This window comes from Zootermopsis nevadensis, unplaced genomic scaffold, assembly GCF_977971745.1.
Source record: "Zootermopsis nevadensis isolate Lab colony 2312 unplaced genomic scaffold, Znev_1.0 Znev_ptg000020l, whole genome shotgun sequence".
NCBI classification, from domain to species: domain Eukaryota; kingdom Metazoa; phylum Arthropoda; class Insecta; order Blattodea; family Termopsidae; genus Zootermopsis; species Zootermopsis nevadensis.
In genome coordinates, this window is record NW_028259152.1 from 17002913 (window position 1) to 17025609 (window position 22697).

At 40.3% G+C, this 22697-nt stretch overlaps 1 protein-coding gene across 1 annotated transcript in view; it reads right to left on the reverse strand.

Moving 5' to 3' along the window:
• Positions 1 to 19703, reverse strand: part of cdi (serine/threonine kinase) — a 74111-nt gene extending 54408 nt beyond the window's left edge. Inside the window, exon 1 of the mRNA XM_022057755.2 lies at positions 18779 to 19703. Within this exon, the coding sequence (XP_021913447.1) occupies positions 18779 to 19063 (285 nt within the window). The 5' untranslated portion in view covers positions 19064 to 19703. The remainder of the gene's footprint in view (positions 1 to 18778) is intronic.
• Positions 19704 to 22697: the final 2994 nt, after the last annotated feature.

A 22697-nucleotide genomic window follows, 5' to 3' on the forward strand; every position in this document is an offset into this window, starting at 1 on the left:
TCATAAAAAGTTTAAGGGCAAATTGTGTATGAAACCTTTCTTATACCTAATATTTGGCTAACAAATGTCATTTAACGTTTAACACGAACAGCAGAGCGCAGACGAATGAAGACAGCTCAGAACTCGCAGCGTAGCAATGGAGTTTGGTGATGGCTAGCACAGAACCCAGATCCTTATAGATTACAGTGATGCCAGAAACATGTTTCGCCCAGTGCCAGCGACAGTGAACGTGGCGTGAGTCTGGTCTTTTGGATTGTGACGACGACAACTTGCGTGTTGATCCCAACCGAGGGAACTTATCACTTCCAACCCCACATGGTACGTTCCTTCAAAACGCTGGTAATAGCTACAAGACCATAGCTCCGCCAACCACATGGCTCATCCTGCCTTCGATAACTTTGTTAACACGCAGTAGAAAAAACAGCGCTGTCATGTTCTATCAGGCACCCTCCAGCAGTCAGTCGGTGGCTCGATCCTCAAGTGGCCGTGGCTAACAGAACGGCAAATGCCAAATGTCCGAATGACCTCCAGAAGAATTACAGTTGCTGAAATCGTGGACTCAACACTGCACGATGACCAAAGCAGTTCCGCTGTAAGAGTGACACACATCTCGAGAATTCTACTCGACTCATCATCAATCAGTAATGTCTACCTTAAGCTCTGAGCGGTGCACCATCTAATGCAGAGAGAATAATTTCTGGCACCAGCATTATTTCTATCCACCTGGTCGAAATACAAGTTCTTCAAGCATCACATTTTATCTCTTACGACAGTGACAAAACATCGGTACAATAACTCAAATCCCCACCTCCCAAAATCTCTTACATAATCTGCAGTACAATGCAATTAATCAGTAGGTGGAATTACTAAAACGATTTTTAATGGCAGAATGGAAATCATACGAGGTGCGATCGGAAAGTTTCGAGACTGCGCGTATAAAAACCCGTACACTTATCTCAGGTATTAAATTCATCCATCACCCTCGAAGTAGTTCCCCTGGGAGTGAACACAACGATCCCAGCGCCGCTGCCAAGCCTGGAAGCATCCCTGGAAATCTTTCTTTGTCAGCCTGTCAAGCACCATCTGCGATTCTGCCTGAATATCTTCTATCGTCTCAAATCTCCTTCCCTTTAGCTGAATTTTCATCTTTGGGAAGAGGAAGAAGTCACACGGCGAATAAGGAGGGTGCGGGATGACGGCCATGGTGTTTGAGGCCAAAAACTGCCGAATTTTGAGGGCGGTGTGCGCTGGCGCGTTGTCATGATGCGTCGCATGTGGAGTTCTTCCTTTAGAATCAGCTGACAGGTCCCATAGCCTATCCCAACAATGTCGCACAAGTCGTTGATGGTACGACGTCGATCTTCGTAACATTTTCGGGCGTTGTGCTCGAAGATGGTCGTCCAGAACGCTCGTCATCATCGACAGAGGTTCGGCCATTTTTAAAACGTGAATGCCACACAAAAGTTTGTGCACGACCCATTGCGGACTCCCCAAATGCTTGCTTTAGCATTTCATAGGTTTCCGTAGCCGTTTTGGCGAGTCTTTGGCAAGAGATTCAGGCAGAATCGCAGATGGTGCTTGACAGGCTGACAAAGAAAGATTTCCAGGGATGCTTCCAGGCTTGGCAGCGGCGCTGGGATCGTTGTGTTCACTCCCAGGTGAACTACTTCGAGGGTGATGGATGAATTTAATACCTGAGATAAGTGTACGGGTTTTTATACGCGAAGTCTTGAAACCTTCCGATCGCACCTCGTAATGTTCAACATTGTTTTGAATGAAATAATAATTATATTTCAAATACAGTTCCATCAGTCTCGTTATCATAAGCATGTAATCGATGTCAGATAATTCATTACCACTTCAACGAAACGATTGGACTTATGGCCTACGTGGTTTTACAATCGTCATAAATAACTCAAACTTTTATCAATCTCCAAAAAATTATCATCAACCATGCAAGTCAGCACTCAAAAGAAGATTACGCCACCCAGAAGACCTGAAATGCCTCGTGTTCAGCACAAAATACGAACCTTTTAACAACTAATCATTACTGAAACATCCAAAAATATAATTTTACCTCTGTGAAATTTGAGATTCTCACGGCAGTAAAAATGTCAATGTTGGTCTCAAACTTACAAGCCAACACGAAGTTACAACATCAGTATGAAGATTTCTGTCTTCTGGGTTGTTGCGCCGTCTAGTCTGGTAGAAGTTTAGCGACGTTTCAGAGGTCCTTGCTGCCTCCATCATCAGGGCGATGAGTATGACGGAGGCAGTATGACCTCTGAAACGTTGGTTAACATCGACCAGACTACACGGCGAAACAACCCAGAAACAGGGCTGTGGAGTCGGAGTCGGAGTCGGAAGAAATTTTAGGTTATTTTATTTATTTATTTATTGTTCTGTCTGACGACAGGTCCATATGAACAGGATCCTTCCATCCTTTTCTCGGACTGGGACTGGGACCTGTTCATATACGTTCTTGGCAGATGATCCAGAAGTGGTTTGCCATTGCCTTCTTCTGTGTGTGAATGGAGTAATTGTTGGGATGCCACGGAGGAAAACTCCGTGTTGCCTAGACCACGGCCTTGCCCAACACAAGTTATAAATTCGGGCATCGAACCCGAGACCCCCAGGATTACAAGGCCAGCGTTCTAACCGCTAGACCACCTCATCTTATTATTATTTATTGTTCTGTCTGACGACAGGTCCATATGAACAGGATCCTTCCATCCTTTTCTCGGACTGGGACCTGTTCATATACGTTCTTGGCAGATGATCCAGAAGTGGTTTGCCATTGCCTTCTTCTGTGTGTGAATGGAGTAATTGTTGGGATGCCACGGAGGAAAACTCCGTGTTGCCTAGACCACGGCCTTGCCCAACACAAGTTATAAATTCGGGCACAGCCGGGAATCGAACCCGAGACCCCAGGATTACAAGGCCAGCGTTCTATCCGCTAAAAATTTACCGACTCCGACATCGAAATAAAATCTTAAGAACAATTTCTATGCCATGTGTGTTGAGCCTCAATGGTGTCTGAATAACGCTTTGTAACTTAATAACACAAACTGTCTTCAAATCAACCGATTTCTGCAATAACCATTAGACGTATATTTAAATATAGGTTAGAAGTCTAAAAAGTAGCCTGATGATTCACGTGGTGATGATGAAATCTCTTATGGTACCATTTACCATTTTAGTAAGTTTACCTTTATTAATACATATTGAGTTTTTATGAAGGAGTCGGGGTCGGAGTCGGAGATTTTAGTACCGACTCCACAGCCCTGCCCAGAATGAAACTGGGTCTCACACCCGAGCGTAAGACCACTGAGGATTGGCCGAGAACAATACGCAGAAGAGATACACGTGGACCTAAGACAGAGAAAGTTTGTCCCAACAGCAGAACCGAAAACTTTAATACAGAAGTTAGACATGACAGGCCGGGAAATTCATTCACTAACTGAGGCTGAGTTCTCAACAGGAAGTCTGCTACATGGCGATCGCGAAGAGTCACAAGCCCCTGAATGTTCGCATGCCAGCTTTACACACGGAGGGAAGGAAATAAGCCACGAGCTATTAAACGAGAAACCAGAGTAAGGAGCAGACGAAGATGAAGAACCGAGGTTTAAGGACGACACAAAGTGGAAGAGATAAAGGAGTTATCAAAGAGGAATATGCCGAGAGGAATGGAAAGACAACTGACGAACTCAGAAAACAGTGGTGATGATTCCTGTAAAGTATTTGGAACCAAAATTGAGCAAAGTCCTACAAAATATTAATGAAGTAACGACATGGCTAGAAATGCAGACTGATAGTGAATATCTTCATTTGCTACATCTGGTTAATAAATTAAGTAATATTTTCTAAAAAAAAAAAAAATCAGTCGTCAGTTCCAACAAACTACATTACGTGATTATTTTCATGAGGAGGCTTAAATGTGGTCTGTACCAGTAGCATTGGCGAAACATAAATCTGAAAATAGACCTTACATTTCATGTATTTTAGTCACTGGATAAAAATTCATATTATCAGGGATTCCAAAAATTAGATAAATGTCAATTTCACATATAACGCGGGTGGTCTAGCGGTTAGAACGCTGGCCTTGTAATCCTGGGGTCTCGGGTTCGAATTTATAACTTGTGTTGGGCAAGGCCGTGGTCTAGGCAACACGGAGTTTTCCTCCGTGGCATCCCAACAATTACTCCATTCACACACAGAAGAAGGCAATGGCAAACCACTTCTGGATCATCTGCCAAGAACGTATATGAACAGGTCCCAGTCCGAGAAAAGGATGGAAGGATCCTGTTCATATGGACCTGTCGTCAGACAGAACACTTAATAAATAAATAATAAATACTGAAGCTGTCCCCCGGGAACCCGCGTTATATCGAGGTTACACTCAATTTCCTTGTTGCTTTCACCCGAAAAAGCTGGAACAATATTATCTCCCTCACGCAAATGTGGATTTTAAAGATTTTATGATAGCGGAAAGTGAAAGACGCAGAACCAGCGACCAGGATGGTTAAGACGAAACAGATTTCGCTTGCATGCTTCAGCGACGTACACTCGCCATCGGGCCAACAGCGCATGCGTGCATCCACTCACTGGCAAGCAATTGGTCATAACCTGATTACCCTGTCCACAAGTAATCCTTTCACGAGAAAAGAGAGCTGCAACCTTGTAATCATTAAACCGCACTATTTTCAGACTTCGCTCACGTTGAACTGTGGAAGCCAGTAGCAGACGAAGTTAAACCACGAAATTTTAAAAGCCCAAGTCTACACAACTCGTTTCACGGTGATAAAAAAGCAACACGAGTCACAAAAGAATGTGGTTGAAATGCGTTTTCTGAGGCCCGAACAAGAAGTACGCTACGCGACCGAAAATGTGATAAAATATACTAGAAAGACTACTGAAATAAATTGTTTCAATATGCTGACAGGGTGGGAGAAAATAGTTCGGGGGAAGAACTAATGGCTTAAGAAACCTCCACCGGACCCTGTCCTGGCCCAACAAAATCCAGTCTCCTTCAACTCCTATCTCCCTTAGATCCCGCCTGAGATTATCCTCCCATCTACGTCTAGGTCTCCCCAGAGGTCTCTTCCCCTCAGGCTTCCCAAATAGTGAACCCAACCAACCAGATGGCTTACCGAACCCAAAGGTTCATCACCGAATTAACCAAAGCCCTCCACCGGACCCTGTCCTGGGCCCACAAAATCCAGTCTCCTTCAACTCCTATCTCCCTTAGATCCCGCCTGAGATTATCCTCCCATCTACGTCTAGGTCTCCCCAGAGGTCTCTTCCCTTCAGGCTTCCTCCCGCCTGAGATTATCCTCCCATCTACGTCTAGGTCTCCCCAGCGGTCTCTTCCCCTCAGGCTTCCCAACCAATACCCGGTGCACATCTCTTGTCCCATCCATGCGCGCTACATGCCCAGCCCATCTCATTCTTCTCGACTTAATCGCCCCGACAATACTGGGGGAGGAGTACAGATTTCTAAGCTCATGATTATGCAGTTTTCTCCACGCCCCATCGTCTTCTCTCTTAGGCCCAAATATCCTCCTCAAACACCTGCAATCTGTGTTCCTCCCTCAGAGTGAGAGACCATGTTTCGCACCCATACAGAACAACAGGCAAAAATAATGTTTTGTATATTTTAATTCTAATGCCGAATATCGTCCTTTAATTATTTTCATCCACATTATGACGGCATCGTAAAACAGCGGTGAGTATGAAGATTTCCGTCTTCTAGGTTGTTGCGCTGTGTAGTATGGTAGATGTTTATCAACGTTTCGGAGGTCATACTGCCTCCGTCATCAGGGCGATCTATAAATTTCGATATCCACCAACTACGACTATATTTCGTAGTCATGTTTGCAACTGCTGTCGTTTAATCAACACTTCACACGGGCCGTAAATTATTCTCAAAATTCATGCTTAATACTGTTTCACACTCGGTATTAAAATAGAGAGGAATAATGTACGTAGCCAACCAGAATCAACGCCATTGGCTTTACCGATAACGACTGAAAAATATACTTTCTGTTAGAATTCGGACGAAAGAATTTCTGTGGTATCAGTTCTAAGTCCCAGTGAAATCAGCAAAACCACGAAAGACTCCAATGATGTAACCAGACTTGAGGAAAGGTTTCGACGGTGAGGCAGTGCATTCTGGCTCACTAATCTACTTCAGTCCGTTGTGAACTGCAGATGCAACCACGTGTGATGGGGCAGCCATCTGTTACGAAATAATCCCGTAAAGTTAATGTTTTAAAAATCATCATTCTGTTACTGTTACAAGAGCACTGTAACAGGGGAAAGTTGGCCACGATAATCTGATGTAAGAATATGCTCTCCATAAAGATTGGATTCAGTGATCCATTTGCAAAGAGGATTGGTAGAAGCCTGCTTCGGTGGTGAATGCAAGGGTTTCCTTAAATGAGATTTTTGTTAAATCGTCAATTTACCCCCAATAAGGGTCTTCATTGCACCAAGTACAAGGGGTAAGATATAGAAAGCAGCGTTCCGTTAAACACAAACGACATTTAAAAATATCAAAAAAGTTGGAATACTTTCGTTGTACGATATTCATCCTCTTAGTTTGAACCCGAGACCTTCAAAATGCAGGCCAAACCAGCAAATTGTCAGGCCTCCATTATCTGAAATTTAAAAATGGGCAAAATTGGCTAATTTAATTGACAAAACGACACTTTCCGATACAACTGCTTCAATGGAGTTAATTTTGAAAGTGTTCAACTGTAGATAAACTTTGCAAAAAAAAAAAAACACTATGAGGTTATGAATACAAAAAAAAATTCGTAACTTATATTATTGTTCCTTGTACGCGGGTACACATTTTACTTCCCTTAACAAAACGTCACCATATTCACAATTTGAAACTTTCGCTGTAAGAGCTCTGTAAACCACGAAACACTTCGAAGGTGTTCCGGGAAGACAGTGGACCCGCTCATCGTACTCAAACTCGTCAGATTCAGAATTTTTGGAAATCTACGTGGGAGCAGTCTTGACTAAGACAAGTAACTTAAGATGCTGCTAAATCACTTCTCAGACAATTTCCTCCAGAGCGTCACTGTTGTATGACAATTTTACTTCTGTGGAACGAAAGTTTGTATCAGCAACAGAACTGCCTGACGCATTAAGAAGAACAGAGTGCAGTTGAAGGCATGAGGCTATACCACTTCACATGTGGCAGAAATAGTGCAATTTATTTTACGTGCTAATAGAGCTTCACAGACTCAATATATACGTGTCCACAGGTGTGATCGACGTACGCACATCCTCGGACAGTGAGTCTCTAGATTACACTTCCAGTAACACAAGTATTTTAGACGTGAACAAAACCCATCCAAAGGACCAATAACACAGAACTGTCAGAAGACAACCAATCCGTAGCCTCAACGTGCAAAGCGAGAATCTTCCAAGAGACAGCAGCAGTTCGTGACCGCATGGCGTCAGTTCGCTTTGCAGCCATATCTGAGCGCCTATTGGCTCGGCTAGAACACACGAGCACCTGTTGCTTTTCAGCTATGGGTGAGCGACAATGCTACAGCAGAGAGAGTTCTCCTGCCCTGCGCTTCAGAACCAACAGCCTCAAGGCCAATGTGATAACACACACATTTTATTTCTATTTAAATTTCACGTCTAAGTGGTACTCGTATATACGAGACGTCACGGACATCCACAGCAGATATTCAAAATTACAAATTGTGCAATGGGGCATATTAAATAATTTTAATTGACATTCCATGGACGTGGGAATAATCGCGTTCCAGTGGTCACATTACGTCAGTTACAAATATACTCTTCAGAGATTTGCGGTGAACGCAAAAGAGACGAGGCTCCAATATTAACGGGGTGAAAAATCAAATATATCTTCATTGGTCACAGACGAGTACTTGTTGAATCCTGAATATAACATTCATTAAAATTTTCAGATCACGAACCACCAGCTGAGAAACAATGGAACACACCCTTCCATTCCTCTATTTCATCCTCGGTTCTTTAAAACACAAACTTGGCACAAGGAACTAGAAAATCGTCGACCGGCGCCAAGCGTCGCCACGCAGGAGATCGTATTTCAGTCATTCAAACAAAATATGGCGATGGGTGAATCAGAGGAATTACTCTCCAAAGGGTGGGTAAAATAGGTTCGTTTGCAAGGCTCCTCACATTCCTTCACTTTCGGAGAAGAACTGGTGCCAACTGTTTCTATAAATAACTACACGTTCAAGAAAATAGAAGTTGCAGAGATGGAGGGAGGATGGAATAAACCAAATCTTATGCCAATTATCCAGACGTCTAGTTTCGTTCCATAACATTTATGCGTACATTCCCTTAAACATTACGGCAAATTACAACACGGCTTGAAAGTGACCCCCGGCATCAGCGTCGCACTGTAACAACCATCTTCAATCAGACACTCAAAGCGATATATCAAGACCGGATTTCATATAACCATTTCAAAAATCAATTCAACATACATTAAAACCCGTTCCAACTGTGCTCCAATAAATAAAACGATAAATTACTCCTGTGTCCAAGCCCCACGCTATAAAATCATCGACTGGAGATGATTAATCAGCTTCATACTGCATCCATTTTGGTCCTGGTGTCCAGCGAATGAAAGACGCTCTAGAGAAGAAAATAATTTTTGTTCAGCCGGGGATCGAACCACGGCCGCCCAGTTCAGAGTGAGTCGTTGACTGAATGGGCTACCCCGGGTCTTAATAACACCCCTAGACCACTCCTCCGCTCCCATAAATCGTTATTTCCAATGCCTTGTTCTTAAACTTATTTTAAGTCGCCTGTGTTAATCAGCTGTTTACCGACACACCCACACGACGAGTCCAGGGGTACCGGCCATCTGACCCAATACTTGTACAACAGGGGTGTGAAAAATACGGCTAGCGAGCCCGGATAGAGAATGCACGCCTACAGTAACTGCCCTATAAACAGAAATTTTCTTCAAGTAAAAATGCAAAATTTGAATAAATATAACCAAAAACGAAGTGTGTCTTGGGACGAATGAGACCACCCTAAGATAGGGCAAGTCAGGCATAATTAGACAGTGATAATTAAATTTAATATGCTTTTGTTAATTTCATATGTAAGCTCATTCAAAAAAAAAAATCTTAAAATATATGTATTCTGAAAGTTTCCTTCTCCCTATTTCAACATTTCGTTATGTAGATAAATTCTGTTGCAAAAACAGGTAGGAATTCTTGTTTAATTACAACAGAAGTTCAGAATACGTCACGAAGGAATGGGCTATGTGTAATGAGAAATGGAGCGTCGTGATATTTTAGACAAAATTATGGTCTCAACTTTCCTCACTGTGCGTACACACTCACAGATTTACATTTTTATTTATTCCAAGTATAAAACGGCCTGGATTTGAATTTATCTCCTACAGATGGACTCGTTAATGACCCACCATGGTAATCCACTAGAAGCTTTGAATGCCCAACCGAGTTTCACCTACAGGAACACATTCCTTTCGGTGTCTCCACTAGATGCTTCACACCCGACGTGTTTCTCAACACCTAGACCTGAATCTCTTGTCCATAAATAAATTATACCAAGACAAAACACGTTATCAGCGTAAGAAACAAATACCAGCACATGACAAAACACGTGTGAACAAAATCTCACAGCTAACGTCACATCGTCTGTATTTGTGACGTTAGGAATTTAGACGTTGCAAAGGTGGAGTGGCGTGATGTCCACGTGAAGTTCGGTGGTTTTAAAAGTTTCTGTTATCGTTATTTAGGAAGGAGAGACGTAAATTATTGGCCATGACATCGTTTGATAAACCTTAAAATCCTCTACTTTGGGCCGAATGCCACGCAGAATCCAAGTTGGCAACTCTTGGTAGTCTTCGCCCTGCTGCCAAATAACACCGAGAACCACTTGGCTTAGTAGCACGATTTTCCAACATATCTGTGACACGTACTCTCTCTTCCTCTCCCTCTCTCTCTCTCTCAGCTCAAGTAACTTTGCACATTTGTGGACACGGGTATTGAACCGCGTAATGACCCAAACTGAGGAGCTGACGGATTCGTCTGTAAGCTGATATTTCAAAGAACGCAATTATTTCACATCGATTTGTTTGTTACATTTAAAAGCGTAATAAACTTCACGTCATGGACAGCGCAGACTAGACGCAGAATAATTCTATTTTCTCCTTTTTTTTATACATTCATGCATCTTATTAAGACACTACCGGGTTCGATTCCTGACGCTCGATCGGTCCTGAAAACCCTCTCCTACCACAAGAATCTTCCAGCGTCTCCCCGATCGAATGACAACGTATATACCCTATTGTGAACTGTCTCTGAGCAGCTAGACATCCAACTCTCCGACAAACAAGGTAGGAAATGCACGCATTGCGTAACAATTTCCTGTTCCGGAAATGCCAGTGCGAGGAGTCTCGGCACAGTTAACTTCGATGCTCAGAAATGCGAATATTTCTTCATAAAAGATGTCCATCGCTGTCGTCAGAATAACTGGAATGCGTCAACATCAGATTTTTAGCACAAGTTTCAATAAAATCCGTTCATCCTTTCCCGATCTGAAACACGGTTAGGCAGACAGGCGGCTGGAAAGTTCATCACCGTCACTACAAAACCCAGAATTAGATAATTTCCGAGCCACTTCCTTCCAGTTCACATTCCAACGACCCAGTTTTCTTAAGATCCATTTTAATAATACCCTCTGGCCCATGTTTTGGTTTTCCTAGTATGTAGGCTGCTGTTCACAGATTAATAGGTTGGTGTGTAATTCGACGACTCTTTACCAACTACAGAAGCTATGAAGTGTCGAATAAGGGTTTATTTATATTGGAACGCAAAGATGACGACACGAACCCTTGCCGATTTTTCAAAAAATATTATCCAACGTTTTTCAATGGAACTGTTTAGGAAAAATATCGTTGGAGACGTAAGTTGGGCGAGACTCGTTCGTGGAACGGACGAGCCTCGGAGTCAATATAAACAGTTCCTGGTCCATGTTCAAATTGCACTGATTCCCTGAGTAGCCAGTGCATTAGTGTGTTCACGAAACTCCGTCTCCTCACCACCACGTTTCCAAACACCCCCCAGAAACAATATTCAATCAAAATCAAAAAGACGCTTGAACCCACAGCCTACATGGACAGATATCAAAAGAGACTGCGAAAGGTTCTTCAAGGCCAAGCCGATTTCACACAAGGGTTTCCGATGTCCAGGTGTGGACGAGACGCCTGGTGTAGAGACTCTGACATTGGTTTGATTCACATTTGACAGAAACTTTATTAAACAACGTAGAGCTAACGTTAGATGAGACCACGCTTGTACGAGGTGCGATCGGAAAGTTTCTAGACTGCGCCTATAAAAACCCGTACACTTATCTCAGGTATTAAATTCATCCATCACCCTCGAAGTAGTTCCCCTGGGAGTGAACACAACGATCCCAGCGCCGCTGCCAAGCCTGGAAGCATCCCTGGAAATCTTTCTTTGTCAGCCTGTCAAGCACCATCTGCGATTCTGCCTGAATCTCTTCTATCGTCTCAAATCTCCTTCCCTTTAGCTGAATTTTCATCTTTGGGAAGAGGAAGAAGTCACACGGAGCTTAGAAAGGAAGTTGGGGTCGGTTCTTGCAAGATCTTTGAGCTCCTGACAAAAGAGAAGTCGATTCTGCTTCTGGTCCTCAGACAGGATGCGTCGCATGTGGAGTTCTTCCTTTAGAATCAGCTGACAGGTCCCATAGCCTATCCCAACAATGTCGCACAAGTCGTTGATGGTACGACGTCGATCTTCGTGAATGGCCTGCCGAATCTTCGTAACATTTTCGGGCGTTGTGCTCGAAGATGGTCGTCCAGAACGCTCGTCATCATCGACAGAGGTTCGGCCATTTTTAAAACGTGAATGCCACACAAAAGTTTGTGCACGACCCATTGCGGACTCCCCAAATGCTTGCTTTAGCATTTCATAGGTTTCCGTAGCCGTTTTGGCGAGTCTTTGGCAAAATTTGATGCACACGCCATTCCGAAATCGCAGGAGGGTCGGTGTAATGCACTACCAAAACGCCCGTAACTAAGAAACAAATGCTAATTCGATGATGCCGGCTGGCACACTGATTCACTATGAATGTAGGCCGCACCCCCTAAAGGTAGAAGCTCGTACTACATCCGGTTCGCCCGCTATTGACACAGTCTTGAAACTTTCCGATCGCACCTCGTATAAGCCACTTTCGTCACAGAAGAAAGACTGAGAACACAAAAGTGTTCTCCTCCAGTCCCAGAAACACGCAAAACCAAAGTCGTTCTGCTTCACGTTACAGCAATATTGGCGTTTCAGCCCCCCACGTGTCACCAGGAACATTTCCGTCTCCAATTAACTAAAATCCGACTTCCTGATATCAACTACACCCAAATCTGTTCATCTTCCCCAATTAAATATACGAAACTGTTTGAGAAGTTCTATTCTGCTGTAATTTGTGACAACGTAATTCGATTTTCGACACCGGAACGTGAAGACAGAAGTTACCTGAAACACGGTCCACATACGTATTTCAGTATTTCGAGCCTCCCTGGGGAAAATAGTTTATATTCGTATCAACTGTTTATCACTCCCTACGTGTTCATCGAACTACGAGTTTCGACAGTATGCTGCCATCTTCAGGTGCAATGTGTCGACGTGGTTATTCCACATGTATAAAAAAAATACTTGTTTCATTCTTAGTGTTGTCCAAAACTGGTATAAAACTATACAATCTTACTCATATAACCCTGACGTGACCTAATCTAAACTCCGGTGGTTTCGTGTTTTATGATGGCTGTCTAGAAACGTCCTACTATTAAAATCTACAAAACTATAATTCTGCCTGTAGTTTTGTATGGGTGTGAAACTTGGTCTTTTAACACTAGGGGAGGATCGTAGACTGAGGGTGTTTGAGAACGGGGTGCTGAGGAAATGATTTGGACCCAAGTGGGACGATTTACTAGGAGGCTGGAGAAAGTTGCATGTACTTATCACCAAATATAATTAGACGTATCAAGTCAAGGGGGGTGAGATGGGCGGGGCATGTAGCCCGCAAAGGAGAGGAATAATAATTCAAGGAACTCGTATTTAAATAACTATCATTAATAGGTTACATAAAGACTAAAATTAACAATAAACAAACTCACAATTAATTGTATTCAGAAGCAAAATCTATAAGTTTATCAACAGTCTCACCTGTGATCAAATTTCCCACAGCGCAAACCTCCTTTCCACCAAGAAAACCTTCATCTATTGTGACAAACAATGTCAAAATTATTTGTCAATGCACATAAATGTAAAATTATGTTTTACATAAACACACCAGATTTTCCTATGACAATATCTGTTGAAAACAAAACATTTTCTTTTCTGGTAAATTTAGAAGTTTCAAATTCCTTTTGGGTCTACCTGACCATGTTTGTGATATCTTCAATGATTCACAAACACGTTGTATCATCTCTGTGTACGGTAATATTGGTTGATTACTTTTTATTTTAAAACTTTCTTCTTGGAAGTAAGAATGTATACCTCTAACAGCCTTCATAAATTGAGAATTCCTTACAGGATGTCTTTCAGCCATGACAATCAGAACACGCGAGTATCCCACAATTAAGATGGCTGCCAGGCAATGAAATATTTTCTTAACTTACGCACTTGCATTATAAACAGTACACTACTATTAATAGCATTTAGAATCATGTACTTAACACAATAAAAATATTAAAATTCTTAGTAAAAGATTATGAAGCAAATAAAATTACTTCAACCTAGGAACTATTTTCCTTGGCAGGAATGAACAAATATTCAACTGAGCTATGTTCATGAGAAATTAACATACACGTTATTTTTCTTTAATCGTTGCTACTAACAAGAGATTCCCTTATATGTAAGTTTCTTCACTGAAAAGCATCTTATAGGGGTATTATCTGCAAATATAAATGTCGTATGTGGTTTCGTGATATTTTGTACGAAAATGTTAAACACGAAATTCAAAACGGGAAATTTCGCTGAACGTAGAGGACTTTACTTCTATAATGTTGGCTGCACCTGGTAGCCACCTTCACATTTCAGACAGTTTTTTAAGTTTATTAGAACGACCTGCATCACATAAGAACAGCGTACAGTGATTTAAATATTCGTAGTGCCTAGTTTATGTTACGTAACATGAAGGGATGTGACGTCATCACAGGAACATTTTTGCTACATCAGTTTGTTGTGTGGTAACTACACGGAAAATACGTGGGTAAAACAGTTCTGCTACATTGCGGCAACATACAGCAGTCATACTGAAAGAAAATATATCTGCTCCAGCTCTATAAACTCCAGGAATGGGGGGGGGGGGGGGGGGGGGGGCAGGCAATCAAACATAAGTGACGTCATAAATGGCTCACGCACTAGAATAGACGTCATAAAACAACAGTTTCGTCATAACTGGCGGTATCAACAAATTTGATGTCATAAAACATCGGATGTTCCGTAGTAAATGAAATGATTGAGGATAAAAATACAAAAGACATCAGTTAAAGGCTAAAGTAGTGGCCTATTAAAAGAATCTGATCCCAGTACGGGAGGGAAAAGAAACTGAGAACATCTTGCTTCATAATACGAGTCTTGAACTAACAAAATCCACGGAGAGAAACATGGCACCCAGCCAACATCCCTAACCCATTTTAATATTATCCTCCCAGCTACATTTAACTCTCTAAAGTGGTCTCTTCCCTTCAGATTTTCTTACTAAAACGTTGCACGCCACTGCAAACGATGACATGAAGACCAAATATGTCGAAATGAATAAAACTTCAAAAGATTCAGAGTTTAAAGACGATGGGTTAATCCACGATCTGGAGGGTGCAACATCTAATGTTTTCAGTCTGTCCTCGTTTCGTTGAATAAATATTTACAAAAAATTCAATATTGGCATTCTAAACAAAAAATTTAAGAACTAAATTTCAATTTTATCCATACTTGGTAACCTTGAATAAATCTTTACAAAGAAGTACGTATACATAAAACTTCAAACAGGTTATGTCAAATAGCCACCAGGGTAAATGTTTTCTAAACATTATTTACACTTATAAAACAAATACAAGCCTTCGCATTTCACACACTCGTTGAACAAAGGGTACACATATGTGTACTTCCATAAAAAACAAAGGAAATTAAGTTACATATCTATGCAATGTAATAACTACACTCCCTAAAGCCTTTTAGCCAAGGATTTAAGTCTCTGTGAAATGTGACATCTCTACTGTTAATTAGCCTGAAGTATGTCTCCACAATAACGCGTGTTATCTGCAAACAAATGATGATAAGGGAAATGAGGTACGCAAAGTAACAGGGTAGCCAACATACAGTTTCACGTATATATAAATTAAATTTTAAAAATTACTGTTCCACGTTATTCATAATTTTTACTACAAAGTAAAAAAAAAACATTTCACTAATCTCTGCAGGAGACTTCAGATAAAATTTTCTTCAAAATTCATTTCAAAAACTTCGAATGAAACTTGGTAGGGAAGTGCTCAAGACACACATCATAAAGGTATAGCAGGCAAGATGTAACGAGTTATTTATAAATGTAGATACTTCACATAAATCGTGTGTCTGGATGCATATCTTGGCCAACAAACAAACAGTACCCAAAAAATCAGACCACAGACTCCCTCGTATATTCATATTATCAAAAAATGGGCGTGAATAGTGCACGTCTGTAATAAATGATGATCAGTACTCAAATACCGGGTCTACAATTTATGAGGCTGCGGTCGTGCTTGCATTGCGAGGTCGGCCGGCGCTCTGTTGATGTCGGCGGGAGTCGTGCGCGTTCTTCCGGTGGGGTGACCAGCGAATCAGTTTCAGTGCCGCTGGTAACAGCGAACTAAGAATACTTCTCGTCACTAATACATGTTATTACATTAATTGTTCTTTGTTCGATGTTATCTCGGTCTATTTCTGGGTGGGGGGGGTGCAAAAATACCCGACAAAATCAAGTCTGTGGGATCTGTTTCCGGGATCCGCCCGATTGTATCACGAGTATCAGAGAAGTGCCAACTACAAAAAAAAAATGTCCCGAGGACGTCCGAAACGTTATTTTTTTGTATCTGGCTGCAATTATTTGAGCCGGGCCCGAATAAATTCCAGATCAGAACATTATTCGTATTTGGAAATTTTATTTTGCGTTTTGTTATGGAGGTACTCCACCAGAAAAATACGGCATGATCCCCCTGCGACTGCTTTAGACAATGTGTTGGCTATATGGGACGACTGTCAAACGATGACAAAGTGGGCCTTGGGTTACAAAATGACACTGTTTCAACTGCAGAGTTTGAAAAGGTTTTCTTCTGAATGAGATGGGGGTGAGATGATCAAGAATGATACAAATATACAGATTTTGAAGATATTCGTGGCCCTGTCACAACATTCATCTGCAAAGATAGTAGAAAATCACTAAAAATCTCAGTCTGGGGGGAGACAGTAAACCTGATTGTGATTCAAACCACGCCAACCTCGACAACAAGTTTTTTGTTACCACTAAACTTATGTGCACTGCCTATCAGAAAACTTGCCTAAACGTGATCCAGCTTTTTTATGTCCCATTCATTCTAAATTCAGGCGAGACTCACGAAACCCGTTATCAAGAATTATCAAAGGGACTTTCGTGACTTTATCATAAAACATAATTACCTTACATGTATGGCTGTGTTTGGCTGAACGCTTCAGGAAACAAAACGTGTGGACTGATTAATGCTTAAGAACGCCTGTTGTAATTTTACAAAACTATTCTTTTGCAAATTCAATTCTTTTCAGTGGATTTATATGGAATCACAGACTTTTAAACGTGAATTCATCTAATTCCAGAATACATTTCTCATCCTTCAACTGATCGTAATGTATATTAATTCTGTCACTCGTATAATTCAACATGCAGGCAGCGACCAGTCAATGTTTTGCTCAGGACGCTCCGACATAATCCACAAATCACAATTAAGTTACATCCTTGTCTCATTCTTTCTTATTCTGAATTCACAGCATGAAAATAGTAACTTGGAAACATCACAAAAACCCACCAGAAGATGGAGGAAACACGCCTGCAATAATTACGATATGGTCGATGGAATATTGGATAAACAATCTGATAACATTTTAGCCACAAAACTCTGGACATCCAAGGAATTATATATTACTACTTGATACAAATAACAAAGCTGTGTATTATCGACACATCCCAGAAACCTTCCTTATAAAGCAATTACGATACGTGAATCAAACCAACTTCGTGGAGCAGAATGCTTCTAGAGAAGCTAATTTTCACCTAAATGTCCATTACCATATTCTAAAGAACCCACCACTGGTCCATATCCTGAGGTTGCTAAGTCAAAACACCCTATTTTTAATAACCATTTTAATATTATCCTCCCAGCTACACCTAGGCCTCCCAAGCGGGTTTCTGATTAACATTTCTGAGTGCACTTCTCACCCTGTCCATCTGAACCTCCTTCATTTGATCTTGGAAAAAGTACTGACATGCTTGATCACGCAATTCTCTCCAGCCGAAAGTATTTCTTCCCTCTTCGGTCCAAATACTCTCCCCACCACTCTGTTTTTAAATGTCCCTAAGCTATGCTCCTTTATTAATATAAGAGAACACATTTTTCACTCATACACAACAACAGACAAAATTACAGCTTTGTAAACTTTAATCTACATATTTTCAGATAACAGCTTCAGAAAAAGGAAATGATTCTGCGACACTGTGTAGTAGCAAGCATTCCCCACATAAAATCTCATCTCACATGTTGATGTTCTTACAAATTTCTTAGCATTGCAGAATTTCCAAAATATTTCTTGCCTGTCTTTCTGTAAAGATTTTGACGTGCTTCCTACTGACAAGACATGAACACATACTTAAAATTTATCTGCATTCACCTCCAGTCTAACCCACTTACTAGCAGCTAATAGAACTTCTGTGTTTTATCTGTGGTATTTCTGTTTCTGCCCAATATATCAAGATCGGCGCAGGCCGGGAGTCAATGCATCCACCTCAATTTCAATCATTCCTGATTTTCTTATATCTTCCTAACGGCATATTCTAAAGCAAAGTTCAAAAGCAGAAATATATGATATGTGGCCTTCATGACAGGTTTCATGTTAACAGATTAACCTAACTAGCTTCATGGATATTCCAAATTCAATGAGCACAGTACACATTACTTCTCTCGTGAGCTTATGTATGTGGACTGTCAACTGAACCCCATTTTCTCCAATATGCAGAATATCACAACAGTTGTTAACCCGTTACATCAAAATTCACACTACTGATCCCAAAAAACTCTGTCTGTGTAAGAAATCTGCCTTGAGAAAATAATTTAGTTGATAACAGGATATTCCTCGAAAATTACTGCAGTCACCCTTCTTAGACGTAGGTATAATAATAATTCCTTCTACTGCCTCAGTGGTTCATCTGTAGTCTAAATGGAATAAGCTTGAGGATCTCAGAACATGATGTATTATCTTCTACTTGTATGAATTTGATCAAAACCTGGAACTTTATACCATTCAAATGCTTCAACAGAGTCTTGGAGACTATAACCTCACAGCTAAGCGCATGTATAACATCTCAAAATTTACAAAACCAACATATAACATAAATGGGAAATTTTCTTTAAAAAAACCTGAAAGAATAAAAGTAAGCAATAAATTTGGGCTCTGTCCATGTAAAAAATAATTCCATTACTCACTTTGAACACTTCAGAGAAGAACCCTGAACCAATTTTTTCACATGTAAAATCATCGAGTCTGTTAAGGGCAGCAACAGCATGACGTAAAGCCTGGCAAGAAGAACCTGTCATGAGAGAATGTTTTGCTACTGGCGAGGGACCATCCATCATAGGTTGTGGTATTGGAGGTGAAACCGGTGTTATTAAATCTCCACTGCATATTCGATGCTGTTTACCAATGTTATCACTGCACTGATTTTCACAGTATCCACTATCACTTCCTAGACCACTCTCTTTTCCAAACATGTTTATTCCAGGTCTTCTGTTCACAAAATGAAATTATGTCACAGACTGATATATTTTCAACATGATATTTAAAGATGAGGAGGGCCTAAATGTTTTAAAGACAGACCAAGTTTCTGAAGTAAACATTATTCACTTGTCGGCTGTGTAACCTGCGTTATATAAAATCTCAATCAGAATAGGTCATAGAATGATTATCAATCTACTCTATGAAAAAATTTCACCCGAATTTCACGGTATACTGTGACATAAAAATATGTTCTAATATATATTATAGGATTTAAAAGGTAGGCCAATTGTTATGAGCAAATACTTCATGCAAAGTGCAGTAAATACACGCGTTTAAGACTAATGCCCGAAATCTTGACATAAGTGACCGAATGTTGGCGTTGGCAATTTAATTTTGTGGGATAGCCACGGTCCTCTGAATGTCATTCTACAAGTAACCGGAAATTTACACTACTTTACGATTCAATTACACCAGCATATCAAAATATGTATTCGTGAATCGTATCAGTTTCACAGGCGCACTCACAACCACTGACACACTATACGAAATGATCCGGTTTAATCAATTCCAAACCAGTGACTACACGACCAGAACTTTCACCAACCGCTAAACAGGCCAGCCATTTTAAAACTGCAACGACATCTGGCGTAAGACACTGATATTAAAGGTGACGTCATAAACGAGGGGAGCGCAAGTGACTGAAAGACATAAATAAACTAACACAACTTCATCGTTTCAATTTTGGCTCACGAAGACAGTTGCACCACTCAAGAAAACACATAATCCGTTTACCCGCTTGTTATATGAGGTTATCTCCAGGATAATTCAACAGACAGCAAAAAGTATGCAAATAAAAAAAACATCTGAGTAATGCCGGACATAAAAAAGTATCTGATTAAGAAATTTGATATATCGTACTTCACTATCGTTCGTTGTAGATAACATGGACAAGTTTCGAACAAATTTAAACATACAAAGAGTAAACCCAAGGCATAAACATGATCTCCATGTGCCGAATAACTTGCCTCACCAGTTACCAGAAAATGTTAACTATGCAAGAATCAAGTTTCTCATTGATCTCAAACATCAAACTCTCAAATCACGATATAAAAGTATTTAAGCCAAAACTTAAAGACTATCTTTTATTTCACTCCTACTCTGAAGAAGAATTTACTTCAATATATATATTTTTTAATATTGTACATATTTATGTAAAAAGCTCCAACAACCATGAACTTGTATTAATTAACACAAGTACAGTAATTTTATAACACGTTCAACATCCTTGGCTTGTACTATGATAGATTTATGTTGCAAATAAATTTTAATCCCATCTCCGCGCCACAAAAGAGATATGCGACTATAAGCCGTCAATAGGGGTGTTGTGCGCCTTAAGTTAGGTTAGGTAAGGCTAGTCATGTTGCAGCATCTTATCTTTGTTCTGGTTAAATTTGTATTATCTTTAATTGGCATAACCTGGGTTCAGCTAACAGAAGGTATAATGCCCTGACTGACGCAAAACAGCTCTGTAATCCTTCGGAGCCCCTTTTTTGGGTCACGAGTTAATTCGTAAGTCCTACCACTCATACCTTAGAGGAGAAAACGTTTTTTGAGGACATGGAGACGAGAGTTTTAAAGGTACCTTTGAGAAAAATGCCTTTCTGCTTCAAATATTTGTAATGACAAAATATTCAGTTCAAATACAAATATCTGTACAAAAATTAGGTAGAAAAGTCATCCATTTCTTTTAGTGGCTGGGAGATATTCGTATGTTTCATTCCAAAACTATTCAATGGATTTTTATGACATTTGAGATCGTGGGATGGGAAGAGAATAACCAGAAATGTTTAATGTTGGTTTTCGTCTACATTAAAATCAAATCGAAATTCATTAATGTTCTGAAAAACTGGCTAGTATCACAACACACGTGCTACGTTATTAATAGAATAAAATTGTGCATTAAGTATACGACGGAAATTCAGCAACTGAACATACATGGGAAGTAAAAAGTCTATGATGACAATGGAGGAGAAAGGATTACCTAAATCACTTTTCTAATTGTTGCTTCTCTCTACTTTCTAACATGAAATGTTCCCAAGTAAGTTGTGTGTGGAAATGTGGACATTGAACTTCAAGTAAATATTCCCATAACCCAGTGAAATTAACAATCGACTTCCCATTGTTTACATTCATGTTCTCACAGAAATTGGGCTGAATGAAATGCAACTGGAGAGTGAAAGTAAACACATTTATACAGCATTTAACTTTAATATAAACGTTTTCGAGACTGAACTGACGTTTAACGATGATTTATCAGTCACTTAAGTTATTTAGAGTATGCTTACATAAAGGGTTAATTGAGATAAGCGACATTGAAAATGTGAGAATGAGCTTCATCTGTCATAAACTTAAATAAACAGGTCGGAAAAAAATTAATGAAAAGGAAGGTTTCTATCTTATACACACTAATGGTGAACAAGCAATGGATCCATGGATCTTTTGAAAATGTGGCAAAGTTAAGATATTTGGGAGTGACAGTAACAAATCAAAATTTGATTCATGAGGAAATTTAGAGCAGATTAAATTCGGGTAATGCTTGGTACCACTCAGTTCGGGGCCTTCGTCTCTTTGCATGCTGTCTAAAAAGGTAAATTTTAAAATTTGTAAACCTACAACTTTTCCTGTAGTTTTGTATGGGTGTGAAACTTGGTCTCTGACTCTAAGTGAGGATCGTAGTCTGAGGGTGTTTGAGGTCAGTGTGCTGAAGAGAATGTTTGGATCTAAGAGGGACGATTTACTAGGAGGCTGGAGAAAGTTGCATGTACTTATCACCAAATATAATTAGACTGATAAAGTCAAGGAGTATGAGATTGGCGGGGCATGTAGCCCACATGGGAGAGAAGAGGGATGAATGCAGGGTTTTGGTGGGCAAACCAGAAGGAGCGAGACCACTAGGAAGTCCGAGATGTATATGGGAGGGTAATATTAAAATGGATATTGGACAAATAGGATGGCGTGGTATGGCGTGGATTCATCTGGCTCAGAACAGGGACCAGTGGTGCTCTCTTGTGAACACTGCAATGAACCTTCATGTTCAATAAAATCCTGGGAACGTCTTGAGTGGCTGAGCGACTGTTGGCTTCCATTAAGTGAGTGGTGAGCTCGCTCGCTCTATTGCTCATCAATCAGTTTTAAAGGTTAAATGAATAATTCAGTCAACAAAGAAAATGATAGCAGTGACACACATTTCTTTCAATAAATGTATGTTATGCTTTCAATTAAAATGAAACCATACAAAAATTATTAAATTAACATGAAAAATGTTACATAACATAGTTACATCCTAGTTTTAATTTACATGCCATTTCTAATTATTAATAATATTAGTTCATTCATTAAATTCACACTCTGGGCACATTAGGAACTCCTGCATTCGTTTGGTTCTTAATTTTAATTGTATTAGAATCAGAACTATGAAATGTTAGTTGGAAGACCTCACAACAGAGACCTGAATGTGTATAACATCTGTTACTAATAACACAAATTATAAAAATCCTCTTGGGTATCTCTGGACTCATCTTCCTACCACAAAAATCTTTCTCATTTCATCTGTGTAATTATGGTAAC